This window comes from Rattus norvegicus, chromosome 10 (assembly GCF_036323735.1).
Source record: "Rattus norvegicus strain BN/NHsdMcwi chromosome 10, GRCr8, whole genome shotgun sequence".
In the NCBI taxonomy this organism is placed as follows: Eukaryota; Metazoa; Chordata; class Mammalia; order Rodentia; family Muridae; genus Rattus; species Rattus norvegicus.
This window is the reverse complement of record NC_086028.1, coordinates 27,311,600-27,329,383: the sequence shown is the minus strand read 5'-3', so window position 1 is coordinate 27,329,383 and position 17,784 is coordinate 27,311,600. Positions and strand designations below refer to the sequence as shown.

General features: G+C 37.4%; 1 protein-coding gene across 2 annotated transcripts; it reads left to right on the top strand.

The window, feature by feature from the left end:
* The first annotated feature begins 2,046 nt into the window (after positions 1–2,046).
* Positions 2,047–17,419, top strand: Gabra6 (gamma-aminobutyric acid type A receptor subunit alpha6). 2 transcript variants are annotated; one of them, XM_006246128.5, is made up of 9 exons: positions 2,047–2,470; positions 2,673–2,791; positions 3,550–3,617; positions 5,485–5,675; positions 5,750–5,832; positions 6,116–6,259; positions 6,630–6,782; positions 8,004–8,263; positions 16,333–17,419. In XM_006246128.5, exons 1-9 carry the CDS (start codon positions 2,433–2,435, stop codon positions 16,606–16,608), a joined length of 1,332 nt encoding a protein of 443 aa, XP_006246190.1. In that variant the 5' UTR covers positions 2,047–2,432; the 3' UTR covers positions 16,609–17,419. The 2 variants fall into 2 exon arrangements, with proteins under 2 accessions (XP_006246190.1, NP_068613.2); NM_021841.2 differs by having other exon boundaries at positions 2,150–2,470; positions 5,455–5,675.
* The last annotated feature ends 365 nt before the right edge of the window (positions 17,420–17,784 follow it).

The following is a 17,784-nucleotide window of genomic DNA, read 5'->3' as shown; positions in this document are numbered from 1 at the left end:
TCCATCTTTGTATGACAAACAAAAGAAATGACTCATTTAATAGAACTGACAATTTTCCTCACTTCTGCTTGCCAGTCTTGGATTCTACCTGGCTACTTTTGAGGGATATTGTTCCTTTGGTTTTCAGTCTTGATTCTGCCACTTATTATCTTGGTACATCTAGTTACAAAGTTCACACACTGCTGATTTATCCAATGAACAGAATTATAGGTAGCTCCCAGTACCATGCGAATTGTTGACATCCTTTTGCACACTCCTGGAAATGTTGCAATGGAAATGGTAGTATCTCTCTAGTCATACTGTGCCATACTACCTTAGGGTCCCTCTGAAGTTTAATACTGAGAGAGATTTCTTATGTATGGAATTGGAAGAAAGACATGGTCTGTGATCACCTGACTGCCCAGTATTCAGGGAATAGACAGCAAGCTTCTGGTTATTCTTTCCTGGACCTCCGTGTGCAATTACCACAGCAAATATATCAGCAAAGAGGGGGACATCATCTGACTCTTCAAGACATTTTCTATCCTTAGAATGTGTGTGTGTGTGATGGTTTATAAGAATCGTTTGTAACATACCTCATTTTTTCTAAGAAGGGATTCCCTCTTTATTCCCAGGGAAGATATAATAGAAAACCCCTCACTAAGCCCAAAATGAATGTCTCTTTTTTGTTGCTATATTATATGGAATCATATACGGTATCATGATATGTTTATGGGAGGCTAAAACATTTATTTGTGAAAATTCAGCCTATGGTGTTTTCATGGTGTCAAAATCATATAATGATACATTTGCCAGGACAAATCCGCATTAGGTAAAGCATGGTGCACTTGGCACAGGATGGGGATGGATGAAGGATAGTGGTTTTACCATGCTTCGGTAGCCTCTTTATGGGACTGAAGACACAGTGTTGGTTTGCTCAAATAACCTGTTAAGACTGAGTTTTACTTATAACTATAAACCCTAGTCTGATGCAAGTGTCCTCTTCTCCATCATTCACAATCACTGATAATGACTTGCCTCTGGGGAGCATTTTAAAATATTAAGGAATATGTTTGTTTATTATCATTAAAAGCCAACGATAGCCACATGGTTGTATAACAAAAGTTTCTAAATGTTATTAAACGTGTAGAACAGTCACATAAAATGAAGAGTTGTCATTACCAGATTGCAAATACAACATTGCATCAGAGAGTAATGCATTAGACATCAAAATTTGAGTAACTGATGATCTACCTAACAAGAGATGAACGCATACAGTGTTTACAATTCATTTGCATTTTTTATTATTGATGATGTTCACTTTTCATTCTTCTTGAACATATTTTATTGCAAGTTGATAAGAATCTAATAAATGAATAGTTAGTCAGAACTGATCTAGGAGTATTTGACAAATATTGTTCTATTGTCCAAAAGAAGGAAATTGTCTCTGTAGGGGAGTTCTGATGCTTGATTTGTAGCCAAAATGCTAAATAAATGATCCAACATCTCCTGAAATGGTGACCATTTTCATGTCCTTGACTTTGTTTTTCTTCTTGGATCCATGGAAATATTATTTAGAGCGCCTAACATCTTGTTGGCCCAATACTGAGGCGTGCAGGGAGGAGGAGTTCACTTCATGTAAAATATATAACCACCTGAATGTGGGTAGGTGGCCTTCACTCATAAATATAAAGTTTTCTGGATAGATGATGGGTGACTTTCACTACATGCAGAGCTACATATACACATATTATAATTTTGTAGATCTTGTATACTGTTTTGATTGTTTGGTTGGTTTGGTTTTTATTGTTTTTATTTCTTAGTATTAAAAACAGCAAAAAGAGTTGTTCCCTATTAATCAGTTACCTGTGGGGATTATTTTTCGTTACCGGGATGCCTATAGTCAGCAAAGCCAATGAAAATCATTAAGGGAATCCAGTAAAAGTCCTAGTATTTGACTTTTCCACCAGGGCTGAGTGGGAATCCTTCTGTGAACCATAGAAATAATAACTGCTGAGCCCATTGGAACATAATCTCAATCAGCAAGATGCCACAGCTTTCCAGATTTCCTCACAGGTCCTTCTAATTCCATGCCAAAACTAGCTGTGGATTTCTTCCTTTTAATCTCCCCTGATGCCTTAGTCAATTATTGTCATTTCTCTGACTCTCCACTTTCCAACTGAACCAGTCAGAGGAGGCTGGGTATCTGCAGGACTTAATCTAAGACCACAAACGACCCTATTCCATGAGAAAAGACAGAAATAAGACAAAAAAGAAGGGAACCCTTAACATTTTATTGGCAAACCATTCATCTATTGGATTCCTGACTGGTCACAGATTGAGATAAGGAATATGAAGGATTTGGAAGATTTCTCCAGTTGATTGTCAAAGGAGATCTGGCTGAGGGGAGGAAGAAAGCAGGAGGGTGACCTGGCATTTCAGTGAACTATAGGATGCTGTTGCTTCTCCCCTGGCTCTTCAGTTTACTATGGTAAGAAGATCTTTCTGATTTTTCCCCCTTTATCTAAGAAGGAAGGGGGACACTGGGTGAATGTTGCATTGCATAGTGAAAAACAAAACAAAACAAAAACGGGGGTATTGTGCTGGTATCTATGAGGGGATAAACTAGCACCCATGAAACAATATATTTTCTCTGAGGCCAGGTGTGAGAAATTTTGACTCTCTGCCTTCAGGATAGAAAATGCCCAAGCTCAACTTGAAGATGAAGGGAACTTCTATTCTGAAAATGTCAGTCGGATTCTTGACAACTTGCTGGAGGGCTATGACAACCGTCTACGGCCGGGATTTGGAGGTAGGTCATTCCTATTAGACCAAATACTTGAACTTTTCTTCCTCTTTTTTTTTTGTTCTTTTTTTTTGGAGCTGGGGACCGAACCCAGGGCCTTGCGCTTCCTAGGCAAGCGCTCTACCACTGAGCTAAATCCCCAACCCCTTCTTCCTCTTTTATAACCCTTCTCAGACCCAGAAGAGTCAGAAAGAAGGTGTCTTGCCAGGTGGTAAGGGGAGGAGCACTAAGACTCCATGTATGTATTAACATCCATTCCTTACTCCTTCCTCAGTAACTGACAGTAAGTTATCTGAATTCTACAAGCCTTACTGTCTCTAAATGAAGGAGTGTGTGTGTGTGTGTATGTGTGGATTTATAGACATACTTGATTCACAGGGTTGTGTGAATATAGAAAGAGCTTTTCTATATGTGGCAATTCCCTTACTATTTGTCCTTTGAAAGCTATCAATACCGATAAGTTATTATCATTAATCATGTTAGTAATAATTATTACCAGGGCACACCGATCTTGCCATTTTTCCATCCCTTGAGAGTCTCCCAGTGTGAATAGAGTGAAGTTGAAATTGTAATTGGAGTAAATTCTTGAAGTTTGAAAACTAAAGGGCATCCACTAGAAAGGGGTTGAGACAGGAAGAGCTTTATTTGCAAGTATGGGCAAAGTTTTTGTGGACTCGCCATGCTCTCTTCGCAGTTTTGTGGGCTCACGATGCTCTCTTCCCAGCACACAGGTTGACAGCCCTGACTTTCTTGGCTTATTTCAGGTGCTGTAACAGAGGTCAAAACAGATATCTATGTGACCAGCTTTGGGCCTGTGTCAGATGTGGAGATGGTAAGTGCATTAGGGTATTTAGGTCTAGGACTAATGATACACATAACATGTATATTTCTGCAGGGAAGGCATTTGCATTAGAGAAGGATACTGATGCTGCTTATTTTTAATATTATAGGCTCTCTTCCCTTCACATATCATGCAATGACTAGTAAGTTCTTTTTAAAGCTTCTTGCCATGTAAGCATACACTGATGAGTGTGATGCTGAGAAATGCCTATCATTTGTAATGCATCGTCACGGGTGCATCTTATCCAAACAGTGAAGAAGTCCCTTGGACAGGTTCATGCTTTCCACCTTGTACATTGCGGATGCATCAGTGGGTGTTCTGGAGACTGTGTTCCAGGTACAGATGGCTGGAGGATTGCTAAGAGGGTATTTATGGAAAGTGGCAATGAAAGCCTGAAGTTGTCTTGCTGAACAGAGTGTATCATGATATTTCTTTCCAGTTTCCAGGTAGTATATTTCTCCCAAGACTAAAATACAAGCACCAAGACAAAAGCTGTCACAAATGTCTGCTTAAAACTATGCTGTTAGTTTTTCCTAGGAAATTGCAATTCTATATAAACAAAACAGTTTCTGGTGATTTCTTTTCCTACATTAGAGTTGACATAAAAAAAGAGTAAAGAAAAGATGAGTAAAAGGTAAAGTACCAGGAGCCAAAAGGATAATAAAAGGGATGGATGGAGAAAAGGAGGGATGGAGAGATTGACAGAGAAAAGAAGGAAAGCAGGAAGTTACAGAAGAGGGTTAAGGAGTGAGAAGGAAGCTCCATTGGGAATAAAAATCTTAAGATATAAAGGGAGAGCCGCTGCACTCAGGACACTTGTTTCTTTAGTATTTTTTTTTTTTGCTTCAAGTTTTTCTTTATTTCAAGAATAAACAAGTCTAACATTTGGTACTGCGGTGCTCAAGTCAGGGCTTAAATTACTTTTACGTCATATGTGTCTCTTTTTAGATTATTTTGTGTAATAGAATCCTCACAGTGGATGGTTGATGATTGTATAGATATATCCTGTGTTGAAATATGCTTTTAAAAATTAATCACTATTTATAGAAATAAGTATCATAAAGTAGGCAAAAATTGATGCAACATTTCAGCACAGTAGCAATGTATTTGTCATTGACTTCTGTGATGGCCTTATAATTGTATTTTTAAAACTAACATTATCCTGTAAAGCCATGGTTTAAAAACCAGAGTTGTGGTATTTGTATTAAATATTTAATTTTCTTTTAAAAATAATTATGGTAATATTTTCTTGTAAGTTCTCTAACGACAACATTTTATAAATCCGTGGTATGCAGTATTAGGCTTCTACTCAATGAAGGCTTGTATTATTGGAATTTCACTGTGTGGAAGTGTTGCCCTCTGATCCCACTTTCAAGGTGAATGAGGTGTGAGAAAGAATGGCTAGACTAACTGCAGGAATGTCAAACAGGAAGCTTGAAGTATAAACATTCTTATGTGGTTTTCTTTCAAGTTAATGGTGACAGCAAAGGAAAGCCCACACCTGCAGGTGGCTGACTGAATGGATATGGAGTAACAATGTTGGACAGCAGAGTCAGACAGGAGGAAGATTGGGCCCAATAATATATATATATATTAATAATATATTTATGTTTTATAATATTAAAAACCTGTGAATTTAAGAAAAACAAGAAATGATCCAAGTCATTATTTAGGATTAAAATAGCATTGATTCTAAGACCATTATTGATTACCAAATTAGTTAACTTCATTAAGAAATTATAGGTGTGAAATTTACTGTCATGGTTAAATTTAGAACTGGGTATAGACATTTCCCACTATATGTGTGAATATTTGGTTTTTCCCTTAGGAGTACACAATGGATGTTTTCTTCCGACAGACATGGACTGATGAGAGGCTGAAGTTCAAAGGCCCTGCTGAGATTTTGAGTTTAAATAACTTGATGGTCAGTAAGATCTGGACTCCGGACACATTTTTCCAAAATGGGAAAAAGTCAATTGCTCACAACATGACCACCCCTAACAAACTCTTCCGATTGATGCAGAATGGAACGATCCTGTACACCATGAGGTAAGTCTTCTTTTCTACTTCTGTGATTCAGAAGCTGGGTCCACCATGCTAACCAAGGTGTTCAATGTCTGCAGGCTTACCATCAACGCTGACTGTCCGATGAGACTGGTTAACTTCCCTATGGATGGACACGCATGTCCACTCAAGTTTGGGAGCTGTAAGTTGAACAGAGTTTCTGGAAGTCAAATAAGGGATTGGATATATGTACCTACTTTGTTACAGCTAGAGACTTGGAAAATTAAAGAAAATACTACTAGGAAACTTTCATTGTGAGCTCAGCAATATGCTTTCTACCAATTATTAGAAGTTTCCGATTTTTTTTTAATTCAACGAGGTTTATGTTTCCTTTACAGTAGTCAAGTCAGACAATGCTTGTTTTGAAGGGAAGAAAGGTAATGAGTTATGTTTACTGCTTTGTGTCATTTACTTCAAAACTACAGATGCCTATCCGAAAAGCGAAATCATATATACATGGAAAAAAGGACCGCTTTATTCAGTAGAGGTCCCAGAAGAATCTTCAAGCCTCCTCCAGTATGATTTGATTGGGCAAACAGTTTCTAGTGAGACTATTAAATCGAACACAGGTAAGAATACTTTTAAAAAAATCACGTTAACATAACTCTAATACACAATTTTCAAATTATCTAGTGTTTTATTTCATGACTATTAGACATCATAAGCTAAATTGACTATTTTGATGTCATGGCTTCAAAAAGCTTGGTATGTAACAACATTTGTGCAGCCTTGGAATGGATTATTCTGTAACTTAATGACACAGGTTGTCATTAAAACCAACAAATCGGTACATGCCTTTGCATCTGATTGTGTAATATTCTTATATATATTTAAACGTTGTCTTTGCTGGTTTTCTTTCAAACTATGCTGTTTTATATGCACCGGATTCATTTTCTTACTGTCAACGGCAATTCTCCGAATGAGCATGTCTTCCAACAGGTGAATATGTAATAATGACAGTCTACTTCCACTTACAAAGGAAGATGGGCTATTTCATGATCCAGATTTACACTCCGTGCATCATGACAGTCATTCTCTCTCAAGTGTCTTTCTGGATTAATAAGGAGTCGGTCCCAGCAAGAACCGTCTTTGGTATGCCTCCCACTTTGTGCCCTGTTTCCATCCAGTTTTCCCTTCTTAATGCTCAATGATTTTGCTGTGAATACTAACAACTGTGAGTTCTCTCAATACACAGAATAAAAAAAAAAAGAGTCATATGTCAAATAAAATGACTCTCATCTTTTTGCAAGTTATGTGGTGACTCTACAAAAAAAAAAAAAAAATCCGTGCCAGATTTCTAGTTCATTCCTTTGACTTGAGTATCTTAGTTAGCAGTGCTAACATAACTGAAAAACCTGACATATCCATCCAGGAGAACAAATATTTGACATAGTGAATCCACTCATGTGAATTATAGCTCACTTACATTGGGTAGAATAAAATGAAGTTGGCATTTTGAAGATTCCAAAGTAGATAAATTTTGATGAATTTCCTATAATCCAGCCGAATGTTTACTTCCATTTGTGGAAGATAAAATCATTAATTAGTGAAGGAAACTTAAATAATAAGAACAGGCGTGGGGACTGAACATTATGAGAAGCAAATCCACTCTTTCCTGAATTTTTTATAGTTCTAAATTTAAAAGAATACATAAAAGATCTCTCTCTGTGTGTGTATATATATATAATTTAGTATGATTATTCATGATTTATTAGGATTACTTAATAACAATTATTATTTATTATGATTATTACTGGATCCACTTGTCAAATTACCAGTTCATATGAGTATCATCAACATTGCACATTTACAAATTACATAAATTCCCTGCCACAATTCAGGCAGAAAACCTCCCATCGTGAAGGTGTCAGAATTCTTTTCTTCGTGGGTAAACACTTTATCTTTAAATTGTTTTTTTATTTTCTTAAATTGAGTGACATAATTTCACAACAGTTTTCTATTCCTGGTTTGTAAGGAAAGATAATCTTGGCTCCTGAAAACAAAGATGGAGGATTTTGAAAGTTCAAATCACAGTAATTTGTTACATTTTTCTCAAACAGGAAACAAGTAGAACTCCTCATGATTAGCATTTTACTGCAGTTAATTTACTTCAACAAATATACTTATGGGAATTTTATTTTCTCAGTCAGTGCAGTAGGTTGGGATGATGTTGGAAGTCCGTGATAAAGCACTGTGATAAGTAAAATCACAAGGGGGAGGCCGAGTGATTGAGTCCCTTACTAATCTGCTCTTGAAACCCTTTACAGGATTCCTGATTCTCAATATTGCATTTTTCTGTCTTTTTCATTTCAGGAATCACCACGGTTTTAACCATGACCACCTTAAGCATCAGTGCTCGGCACTCTCTACCCAAAGTGTCCTATGCAACCGCCATGGATTGGTTCATAGCTGTATGCTTTGCGTTTGTCTTTTCTGCTCTCATTGAATTCGCAGCTGTCAACTACTTCACCAATCTCCAGTCCCAGAAAGCCGAAAGGCAGGCACAGACTGCAGCCAAGCCCCCGGTAGCAAAGTCAAAAACAACTGAATCACTGGAAGCTGAGATTGTTGTGGTAATGGCTTTGTCTTCTACTGTTAGTCAGCAGACAGAGAGAGCGAGCTCAGTCAGTGGCAACATACGCATAAGCAGTCCTAAACAGTATTTGTTGAACCTAAATTATATAACTAGAGTTGCTAGGTGAATTTTACTTCTCACTTCACAGGGTGAAGCTGGGGAAAAGCCTTCATTTATCTTCCTCTAAAGTTTTGCAATTCTTTCATCCCCCTTTACTTGTCCTGGCAGACTCTAGGCTCTCAAAGAAGATTAGAAAATTCTGCTTAGCCTTTAGAAGTTTCCTTTGAACAGGTTCCCTTATAGCAACTAGGGAGAATAAAGTTTAAAAAAAAAACAAGTCCTAACCAAGCTTCGGGGTCTGAAGAAAAAGGAACAACTTCAGTGGCATGGGTGACTTCTTTATCTCATAAGCAGAAGCGGTGAATAAGGCGTAGAAGTTCTCTGAATGAAGGAAAAAAAAGACTGTAGGAAGGGAATAAATTGGGGGTTGGGGGAGGCAAGCCATTTATTGATCCATTCTAAATTTCCTGCTTTTACAAACAGGAATATCTGATCTCAGAGGTCAGAGCTGAGTAGGCATTCTTAAATGTCATACTGTTTGCCAGAAATATGACCTGGTGGAAAACTCAGGAATTGATTCTAGGATTGTTGTCTACATTACAGGCTAGTACTATTCCCTCCCCGTCAAAAATTGAAAGAAACAAATGTACCTGAGCTTGTCCAACAGGATAAAACACATTTTACTATGTAGATAACATCATTCCCCAAAGTCTTCTTTTGATCTACTGATATTTTGGTTTATAAGTATATATAAATAGAATATATGCACATATAATGAAAGTATTTATAACAAAAAATAAGTTCTAGGCTTAGTTTGACATGCTTGAAATGATTTGTTTTTCACACAAGTTTGATTTGAAATATTAAAAGAAATATTTTATACTTGTGGGAAAAGTGAATTGTATTATAAACTATCTGTATGCATACACACATATGATGTACATTCTGCAAAATTTATAATTGAACGTAACATATAACTTTAAAGAATTATTTTCCAGAATTCAAAATGGTTTGCAAAGGGTTACTGAAAAGAAAGCAGCTGGTGTGATACACACCATGGAGCTTAAATCTATTTCTGTCAGATAAAGTAAAACAGAGGTTGGGCATTTCCCCAATTCATTCCCACCTCACTAAGTTTTTGTTTTGCTTTTTTCCAGAGAAGATGATAGTGTAAATTTGATAATGAGGGCAGAACAGAAAGAAAGGTAATTCCGGCAGAAATAGGATAAATTAAAAGCACCTGAAATGATTTTGAATCAACCCACCGATGTAGTGTTGGAATATAATAAAATAATTATTTTCTTCATTTTTATTTAATTATTACTTTATTACAATATAAGCACCAGGAGCAGCGGTCATGATTTCAATTATTTGGAGGAGACCTAGAGTTATCAATAACTCTGGCTATTAAAGTTATAGTCTATTAAAAGACAGGATGTAAAATCCCCAGGATTCACATGTAAACTTTGTCCTATCTTGCTAAAAGAGCAACAGGTTGAGCAGGCCCTGCGGGAAGCTGCCCTAAAAAAAAAACCATTTAAACCCCATGAGAGCACTTTCTGTTTCAAATTCCATTTGTCTTTATGAGAAATTCTATTTTCCTGAATCTCTCTGCTTAAAATATTTGAAAACAACAAATAGGATGTTTTTATTTGTCCCTGAAGTGTAAAAGTTTAAAACCGAAACTAACCAAGCCAAAATTATAAACCCTTAAAGGTGTCAAAATAAATGCATGTGATAAAGGCATTTATATTTCATTTGTTCACAGTAAAATGTAGCAAGTTGCTTTATGGAATAGGGAAGAATGAACATACATTGCACACTGGCTATTTACATTCTACAATGCTATATTATGATTGCAAGGTCATTTTATTTTCTCCCAAATACCATGACATTTAAAAAATGCCTATTCAGTTGTAATCAAAACATTATTTTGAAAAGTTCGCCATTGAAACCACAGATTACTGCAGTGAAGGTGAGGTACATTAATTTTCTAGTTTCCTGTTACTTTAAAGGTCTAAGACCTCTTTTCTGTTCCCCGGTGTGAGTAGTCTTTACACCCACCGCTGAGCTCCCTTCACTAGCACTTTTCCTAATATGGTATGTGTTCCTTACAAGAGGGGCGACAGCATTGTGAACCTGCAAGTAAACTGCCTATAAAATGGACCAAAACTTCCTTCATTAGCCAGAAGAGACAGTGACTGTATCCTCATTGTCACCTTATGCACTGTTTGCTTCTTTCTACAACTGACGTCCATTTGTGGGGAGGCTATGGCAGATTGTTCAGACATTACTTATACGTGAAATTTCGTATACGGAATATGGAGTGTCGCCATATGATCTTACCCCTTATGGAGCTGCTTGTGCAGCAGGAAGAGAAATGGCAAAGAAAGAAAGAAGTCCATGGTTGACTGTGATAGAGGCTTTGGCTTAAGACAAGGAGTAGTGTGAAAATATCCACATGAGACTGTCTAACTCATTTTGAAGGAGTCTGCATTTCTAGAAGAATGATGTCAGGGTTGAAAAGAGAAAGATAAGCTTGGTTTGTATAGGATCCCAAAGCTGATTGCTAGGAACGCCGGCATAGAGACAGAAATGGCACTGTTTGTATAGGATCCCAAAGCTGATTGCTAGGAACGCCGGCATAGAGACAGAAATGGCACTGTCCTTTCTGCTGTTTCCTCTTCAGGGTACAGTTATGTGCCATATCCCAAACATGCTATATTCAACTATACATAGAGATGTGAAGGATAGGATGCTAAAAGTTACCTCTCCTTTTCCAAATCTGGCTCAGATTTCTTTCAGCCCCATTAGTACTCCCTAAAAATAAGACTGTGAAAGACTCTAAGAAGTACAAAGGTCTAGGTATCCCTTCTCCATGATTGTTCCGTCCTATACATCCTGGGCATACAGAACTCAATTAGGTGATATGTGTTTGTTAGAGAGATGTTTGTTCCTCATAGTCTATCAAATCCTCACCCAGTTCACCAGTCTGTACCCTTTAAAACCCAGTCTGGATCCCTTAGCACTGATGTACCGGACAGATGCCAATAAGCCATTTTTCAGAGGACATTTTGTAATCTTCTATGGTCTCAAATAATACTTGCTCCAATATAAATTGTTTATAAAATAATGCACTTCTAATTTTCGCCATAATATATTAACATGATGTTTTTGAATGCCGTTTACAAATACTGTTTTGTGGGATTTTGATTTGCTTTGTTTACTTTTAATTTTGTTTTGTTTTCATGCATACAGTGAGTGGTTCTATAAATAATCATTTTGTGTGTTGCGTTGTGAGCCTTGATTAAAATGACTGTGTGTTAAGGCACTGTATATTTAGGTCCTTAAGAGATGGCTCATCAGTTAAGAATACTAGCTGCTCTTGCTGAGGGCACCGGTTCAGTTCCCCACACCATCATATTGGCTGGCATCCATCTGTATCTCTAGTTCCAGGGGATCTAACGTTCTCTTCAGCTTCATCAGTCACAAGGCTGAGGTCACAACATGCATGGTGTACAGACGTACATGCAGGCAGAATACATACACATAAAGGATAATAAAAACTAAAAGTGTTTCATAGAGATTATATATTTGGGCATTTCATTTAAAATACTAGGCAAATGTCAGGTATTTCTTTAATGCCTTATCCCTACATCAAATAATTATTATCATGTTGTCTACTTTTACTCAAAGTACCTTTGCAATATAATGTTACTTAAAACAAAGAGGTGCTCTAAAAATACCCAGAGCAGGATGGCACTCAGCAGCAGGGGAGCCCAGGAAAATTTCAAAACCACAGGTGTTCCGCTCAAAACACTGACAGCCCCAAGCTGAGCCCTCATCTGGACTCTGACAAAAGCCTATTTTACCATCAACCTAAGCTGCTGGGCTTACAATAGAGCAGGTGGGGTCTGATACAAACCTGTAGCTTAAAGGGCTTGCAAAATTGGCTTTCTTTCCATTACAGAAACGCAATGTCTTTCTTCTAAATTGGCACCTAGTATCCACTGGCTGCCAATTCTTAACCATCCAGTCTCTGTTTATTCAGTGAACAGCATTAAATACAGAACTCCTGCATTTCCTTTATATTCTTACATTTGTTTCTGTTGGAAGCCCTACCCAACTGGTTACCCTTTACTTCTTGTCCAGTTACTACTTGGCAGGGATACAAACTGGATTTTAAACACAGCTATTCTTCCAGTAGGCACTGGACAATGTCTGCATGTTGTCATAAATTGAAATGTGGGTGCTATTGGGATCTTGTAAAACAAGGTTTTTCATCCAGAAAAAAACAAATCATCCAGTCTAAAATATTAATACATTAGAGCCTGAGAAACCCTGGGTAATGGTGGGGTGAGCAGGATAATAACGACTATGGGCAGGGTCGCCGGCACCTGCATTGAATCCTACCCTCTATACACATAGGCCTAAGTGAGGTTCCCTTTCAATTTTTCATATTCAAAATGAGCATGACATCAAAGGTGCTTTCAACGAGTAAGTAAAATTCTTTCATGAAAATTTTCTCATAGTGCTTGTTAACTCTTGGAAAAATATTTACATTTTCATTCATCTGTTGATTAAGCATAAATTTTTTGAAAATATACTCTGTTCCATATACTGACTAGGCACTCTTGCTTGAACAGAGTGAGCCTGTATCATTAAGAAGATGTCTTGGTGTGAAAGAAGAAAAGGCTAAATAGAAGTAGTTATGTAACTAGAAGGGATAATATGATGCAAACTACAGGAGTTCTAGAGATCAGGAAAGTGTATGAAGATGACTTCATTGATGATAGTGGATGATGCATGAGTTTTCTATCAACATATTTAAAGATGGGGCAGCAGGGGAACATAATTTTGAGAAAAGAAGAAATTAAGAAACGGGGATGGGAGACAAGCACATGCAGCACATAATTGAAACGACACAACTCAGACTAGCTAGGCAAATATTTGTGAACACATACAGCATGTGTTTTGCTCAGATTCTTATAAAATAGGAAAATATGCATGACAACAGGCATTACTGTTGCCAACATTGAAGATAAGAACCAAGGCTAAGGCAGAGTCAGAGACCTTGATGTTGACGGCCCATCTAACCCATATCGTGAGTGTAGATGTGCAGTTGCAGACTCTTATGTCCTAAGAAATGTTCCTAAAAGACTGTAGCAGAAGAATGAAAGAAGTGCTTAGTTTCAGGCTATTGTTATTTACTATTTCTGATTCATAGCTCTTATCTCTGGACTAGAGTCACTTGGTAATCTTCATTGAGTTTTTCTGACCATACGGGCATGTCAAGGTAATAAAAGAAATAGCTTTTCTACTTCAAAGGACCAAAGAAGATGGGAAGAAAATACCAACATCTTATAATCTTATGATATATATTATATTTATAGTCATTTTCTCAACGAATGAGCCAGATCTTCTGTCTTTCTACCTGAAAAAAAAAAGAAAGACAAGTTTTAGTCAGGTCATATATGATGTTCTCAGTGAAGATGAGTCAGGAAAGAAAGTCTCTGAGGATTTGGCCTTTTCCACTCTATCATGATTGTAGGAAATTTTACTAGAGTAAAGGACTTTTCTGCTCCATGTGTGTGGAAGGAGGGTGGCTCTTATTGTGCAGAAAGAAACAGTGATATTTTGTGCTTTCAGGTAGAAAATAATTTAACAACATTTCAATGGGTAAAATAAAATTAATTAATGATATTAGAGCCTGAGAAATATGGTTGAAAACACTCAGGAAATAGTGCCAATTTCATCTCTTAAGGGTTGGGAGGGGAACACCCATAAGGAAGGGGAGGGGGGAGGGGGATGTTTGCCCGGAAACCGGGAAAGGGAATAACACTCGAAATGTATATAAGAAATACTCAAGTTAATAATAATAATAAAAAAAAAGACACTAGTGTGTGATATGTTAAGATCAAAATATTGTCATTCTGGTACAAGTAAAGCACAGTCTAGTGACCACAGGGTATAATCCTTAGCTGTCCCTTATTTTTATCAGATGATGTCACTCTTTTCATGGCCAGAATCAGAAAAGTAGGTCTTTATTTATTTTAGGTTGTTCCCTCCTTCAAGACCTGTGACTTATTTAACTCTGCAAAGGTCCCAACCGTAGTACCAAGCCATTTTTTACCTTTATGAGGAAACATAGTTGCCATGTTTTCTAAAGCACAATGGGCTCCAATTCTTTAAGTTGACAACTGTAACTTAGAAAGCCAGGATATTCCATGCTGAATCAAACAAGGAAGTCCAGAAAAAAAGAGAAAAAATCAAATCAAAAGCAAAAAATTATTGAGTTGATGTTCCTGTAGCTCAAATGTCACCACGCTCGCAGGCCATTGTGAACCTGTGGTTCAGTCAGCACAGGAGAGATGGCTGTTTCATCCTGTGCTGCAGGGTGGCTGGCTTTAGGGTGCTGCAGGAGTCTGAACACAAGAGGAACATAGCGAACCGCGCTGCAATATAGTGATTTTGCTGCCACAGAGGAAACAAGGTCATTTTACAAAATCAAAGAGCAAAGTTCAGCAAGTATTTGAAGGTAAGGAGTCAGTAAAACAACACTGTTCCAAGGGACATGATTGTTATAATTATAATATGCAGACAAAAAAAAAAGGAAACAATAGAAGGGTGCCTAGACTCCAATAGCCTGGGAGGATTCTAGATCAGACAAAATCGAAGTCTCTGAACTAGTAGTTTAGAGCAGAGGTAAAAAATACGTTGGAATGAGACGGATATTAAGTAGAGCCATAGGCTTTGCTAGAAGTGTGACCAAAAGAACATGCTCCCATTCCTTTGACTCTTACTTTCACAAATGTTAACTAATGCACTTAATATCTCTTTCAAAAACGATGTGAACTAGGATTTCCGTAGAAGCTGAACTCAGTGATAAAAAAAAAGAATATGGAGCAGTTCTCAGGTTAGTGGATGAATGATAAACCATTTGGGATGATTTCAGAGAGAGGCCAGTGGACATGTGTTTCTTGGGAAGATGAGCGGATCTCCGTGTCCAAATCCTAGGTTTAAAGGCAGAAATGTTTCAGAGCACAGACATTCTCCTGCTTGACTTAAAGATTTTAGCATTGGTCCTTGGCCTTTGATATACATTGCTCTAATGGACATTGGCTAATTCTCTTAAATGTCTCTGGTTCAAATTCCTAACTGTGAGAATATGAATATTTGGGGTAGACCTTTTTCTAGAAGGTTACTATCAGTGACCAGAGCTAGGATTTCCTTGTCATAAATATCCACATATTTTACAAACCAAACAAACCCCACTACCCCCATAAAGACAGACACAGAGAGAAAAAGAGAGAGACAGAGACAGATAGGGACAGAGAGAGAGACAGACAGACAGATGCAGAGAGAGACAGAGACAGAGACAGACAGACAGAGACTGAGAGACAGACAGACAGAGACAGACAGATGCAGACAGAGACAGAGACAGAGACTGAGAGACAGAATGACAGATACAGAAAGAAAATGGCACTGAGATAGAAACAAATAGAGACAGAGATCTGTGACAGTGAAAACAAGAAAGATATACTTGATCATGAACATTTATTGGCTTAGAGGATTAAGTATAATTTTGAAACTTGGATTAGTTTTTCCTAATAGTACAATCTAATTGTCCAAATATACTTAATGTTTGGCAACTACTGTATTATTGTTGATGGATACAATGGTTTTGGAAACAAGGCTGGAGATATGTGGTTCAGTGGTAGAACACTTGCCAGGAACACATAGTTCCCAGACAGCACAAAAGAGAGAGAGAGAGAGAGAGAGAGAGAGAGAGAGAGAGAGAGAGAGAGAGAGAGAGAGAAAGAGAAAGTGCAGCCATCTTCAGTGTCGCTCGATGGCAGGATGAGTTGCTTACTGATAGAAACATATTTAACATGTGCAAAGCCTTGCATTTAAATTCTAGCACAACAACAGTGGTAAGGTCATGCCTTTCTAGACAGGGTATATCTGTTATTTTTCTATGTTGACGATCATTACTTTCTTTCTTAGCACTCTGACTCCAAGTACCATCTGAAGAAGAGAATCAGCTCTCTGACTTTGCCAATCGTTCCATCTTCTGAGGCCAGCAAAGTCCTCAGTAGAACGCCCATCTTACCATCAACGCCGGTCACTCCCCCATTGCTCTTACCAGCCATTGGCGGCACCAGCAAAATAGATCAATATTCTCGAATTCTCTTCCCAGTAGCATTTGCAGGATTCAACCTTGTGTACTGGATAGTTTACCTTTCCAAAGATACAATGGAAGTGAGCAGTACTGTCGAGTAGTTTGCAGCCAGGAAAAGCTGGACACTGTAATTGGTTATTTTCCATTTTCCTCGCTTACAGAACACAAATTATTGTGTTAGTATAAATGGTCTCATTTCAGAAACTAAATGTCTATATTTCATAATATGGAATAAGCATGTTTGGGCTAAAAACAATAATATTACTCTTCAAAATTAAATTTAGAAAGCTACTGAAAATATGAATTTTCTGTATAGTAAAATTAATAATAATAATAATAACAATAATATCAGCATTTATGTGGATAAGGTAGATTCAAAATGAGTTTGCCAACCTTTGTCTTCATTGTTCAATATTTTTAATTGTCACTGTGAATAACATTTTCCACAAAGCAGATATATTCAGATATGCTGACCCTTCTAAAGCTTGCCTTAAATTTGTTTATTTTGGCTTAGTTTCTACTCTAAACATTTATTGGTATGTTTATACAGCATGCTGGAGGCCTTTGCGATTTTACAAGAACTCTCACTGGCATTGAACTGCTTATATTGAGATTAGACATTTCTTTTTAACCTTGCTGTGTTCTTTTACCTCAATAAAATGTGGCATTATATACACATAAATAATACATAGTTTATAAATTATGTATGCATATGTACATAGCTTTAGTTATGCTGCAATACTGTTGCTATTTCCCACTAAATTCACCTTTAAGAAGATGATGCTTGACATAACACCAGGAGGTTCTAGGAAGGTCACTCAATGTACTATGACTGTATATTCTGATTCGGATTACCATTGTGTGTTACACTTTCCTAAATATAATGCCAAATAAAACCACAAAAAGCCTGCATCTCTGGTTTTGATTCATAAAGACGGGGAGATAGGTTTTCTCAGGTACTAAAACAGGAACTGGCTTCCTCTTCCCCAGTGTTACTAATAGTCTTTCTGAGACACAAGAGATGAGACAGCCAAGCTCAGTCAGAGGCTGAGAAGACCTGAGTCATACTCAAGCAATCCCTTCTTCCTTTTCTTCTCTATAATCAACACTGAAATCGGGATGGCAGTTCTCTTCTCCCTTCTCCCCAATACTTGATGATTCCTTGATGGTTCTCTTAGAGAAAATTACTCTAGGGAAAGAAAAATCAGGGGTAAGAGAAGGCAGATCATGCAGTCTGTTCAAGTGGACTGAATCTCAGAACCCATTTACCCAACAAA

What these genes read in the sequence shown, in the direction of transcription:
- Gabra6 (NM_021841.2), top strand. Translation starts at nt 2,433, where the DNA reads ATGCTGTTGCTTCTCCCCTGGCTCTTCAGTTTACTATG. An exon ending in TCTACGGCCGGGATTTGGAG is followed by an intron (nt 2,792 to 3,549) that starts GTAGGTCATTCC and finishes GGCTTATTTCAG; the next exon opens with GTGCTGTAACAGAGGTCAAA. An exon ending in CTGTGTCAGATGTGGAGATG is followed by an intron (nt 3,618 to 5,454) that starts GTAAGTGCATTA and finishes TTTTTCCCTTAG; the next exon opens with GAGTACACAATGGATGTTTT.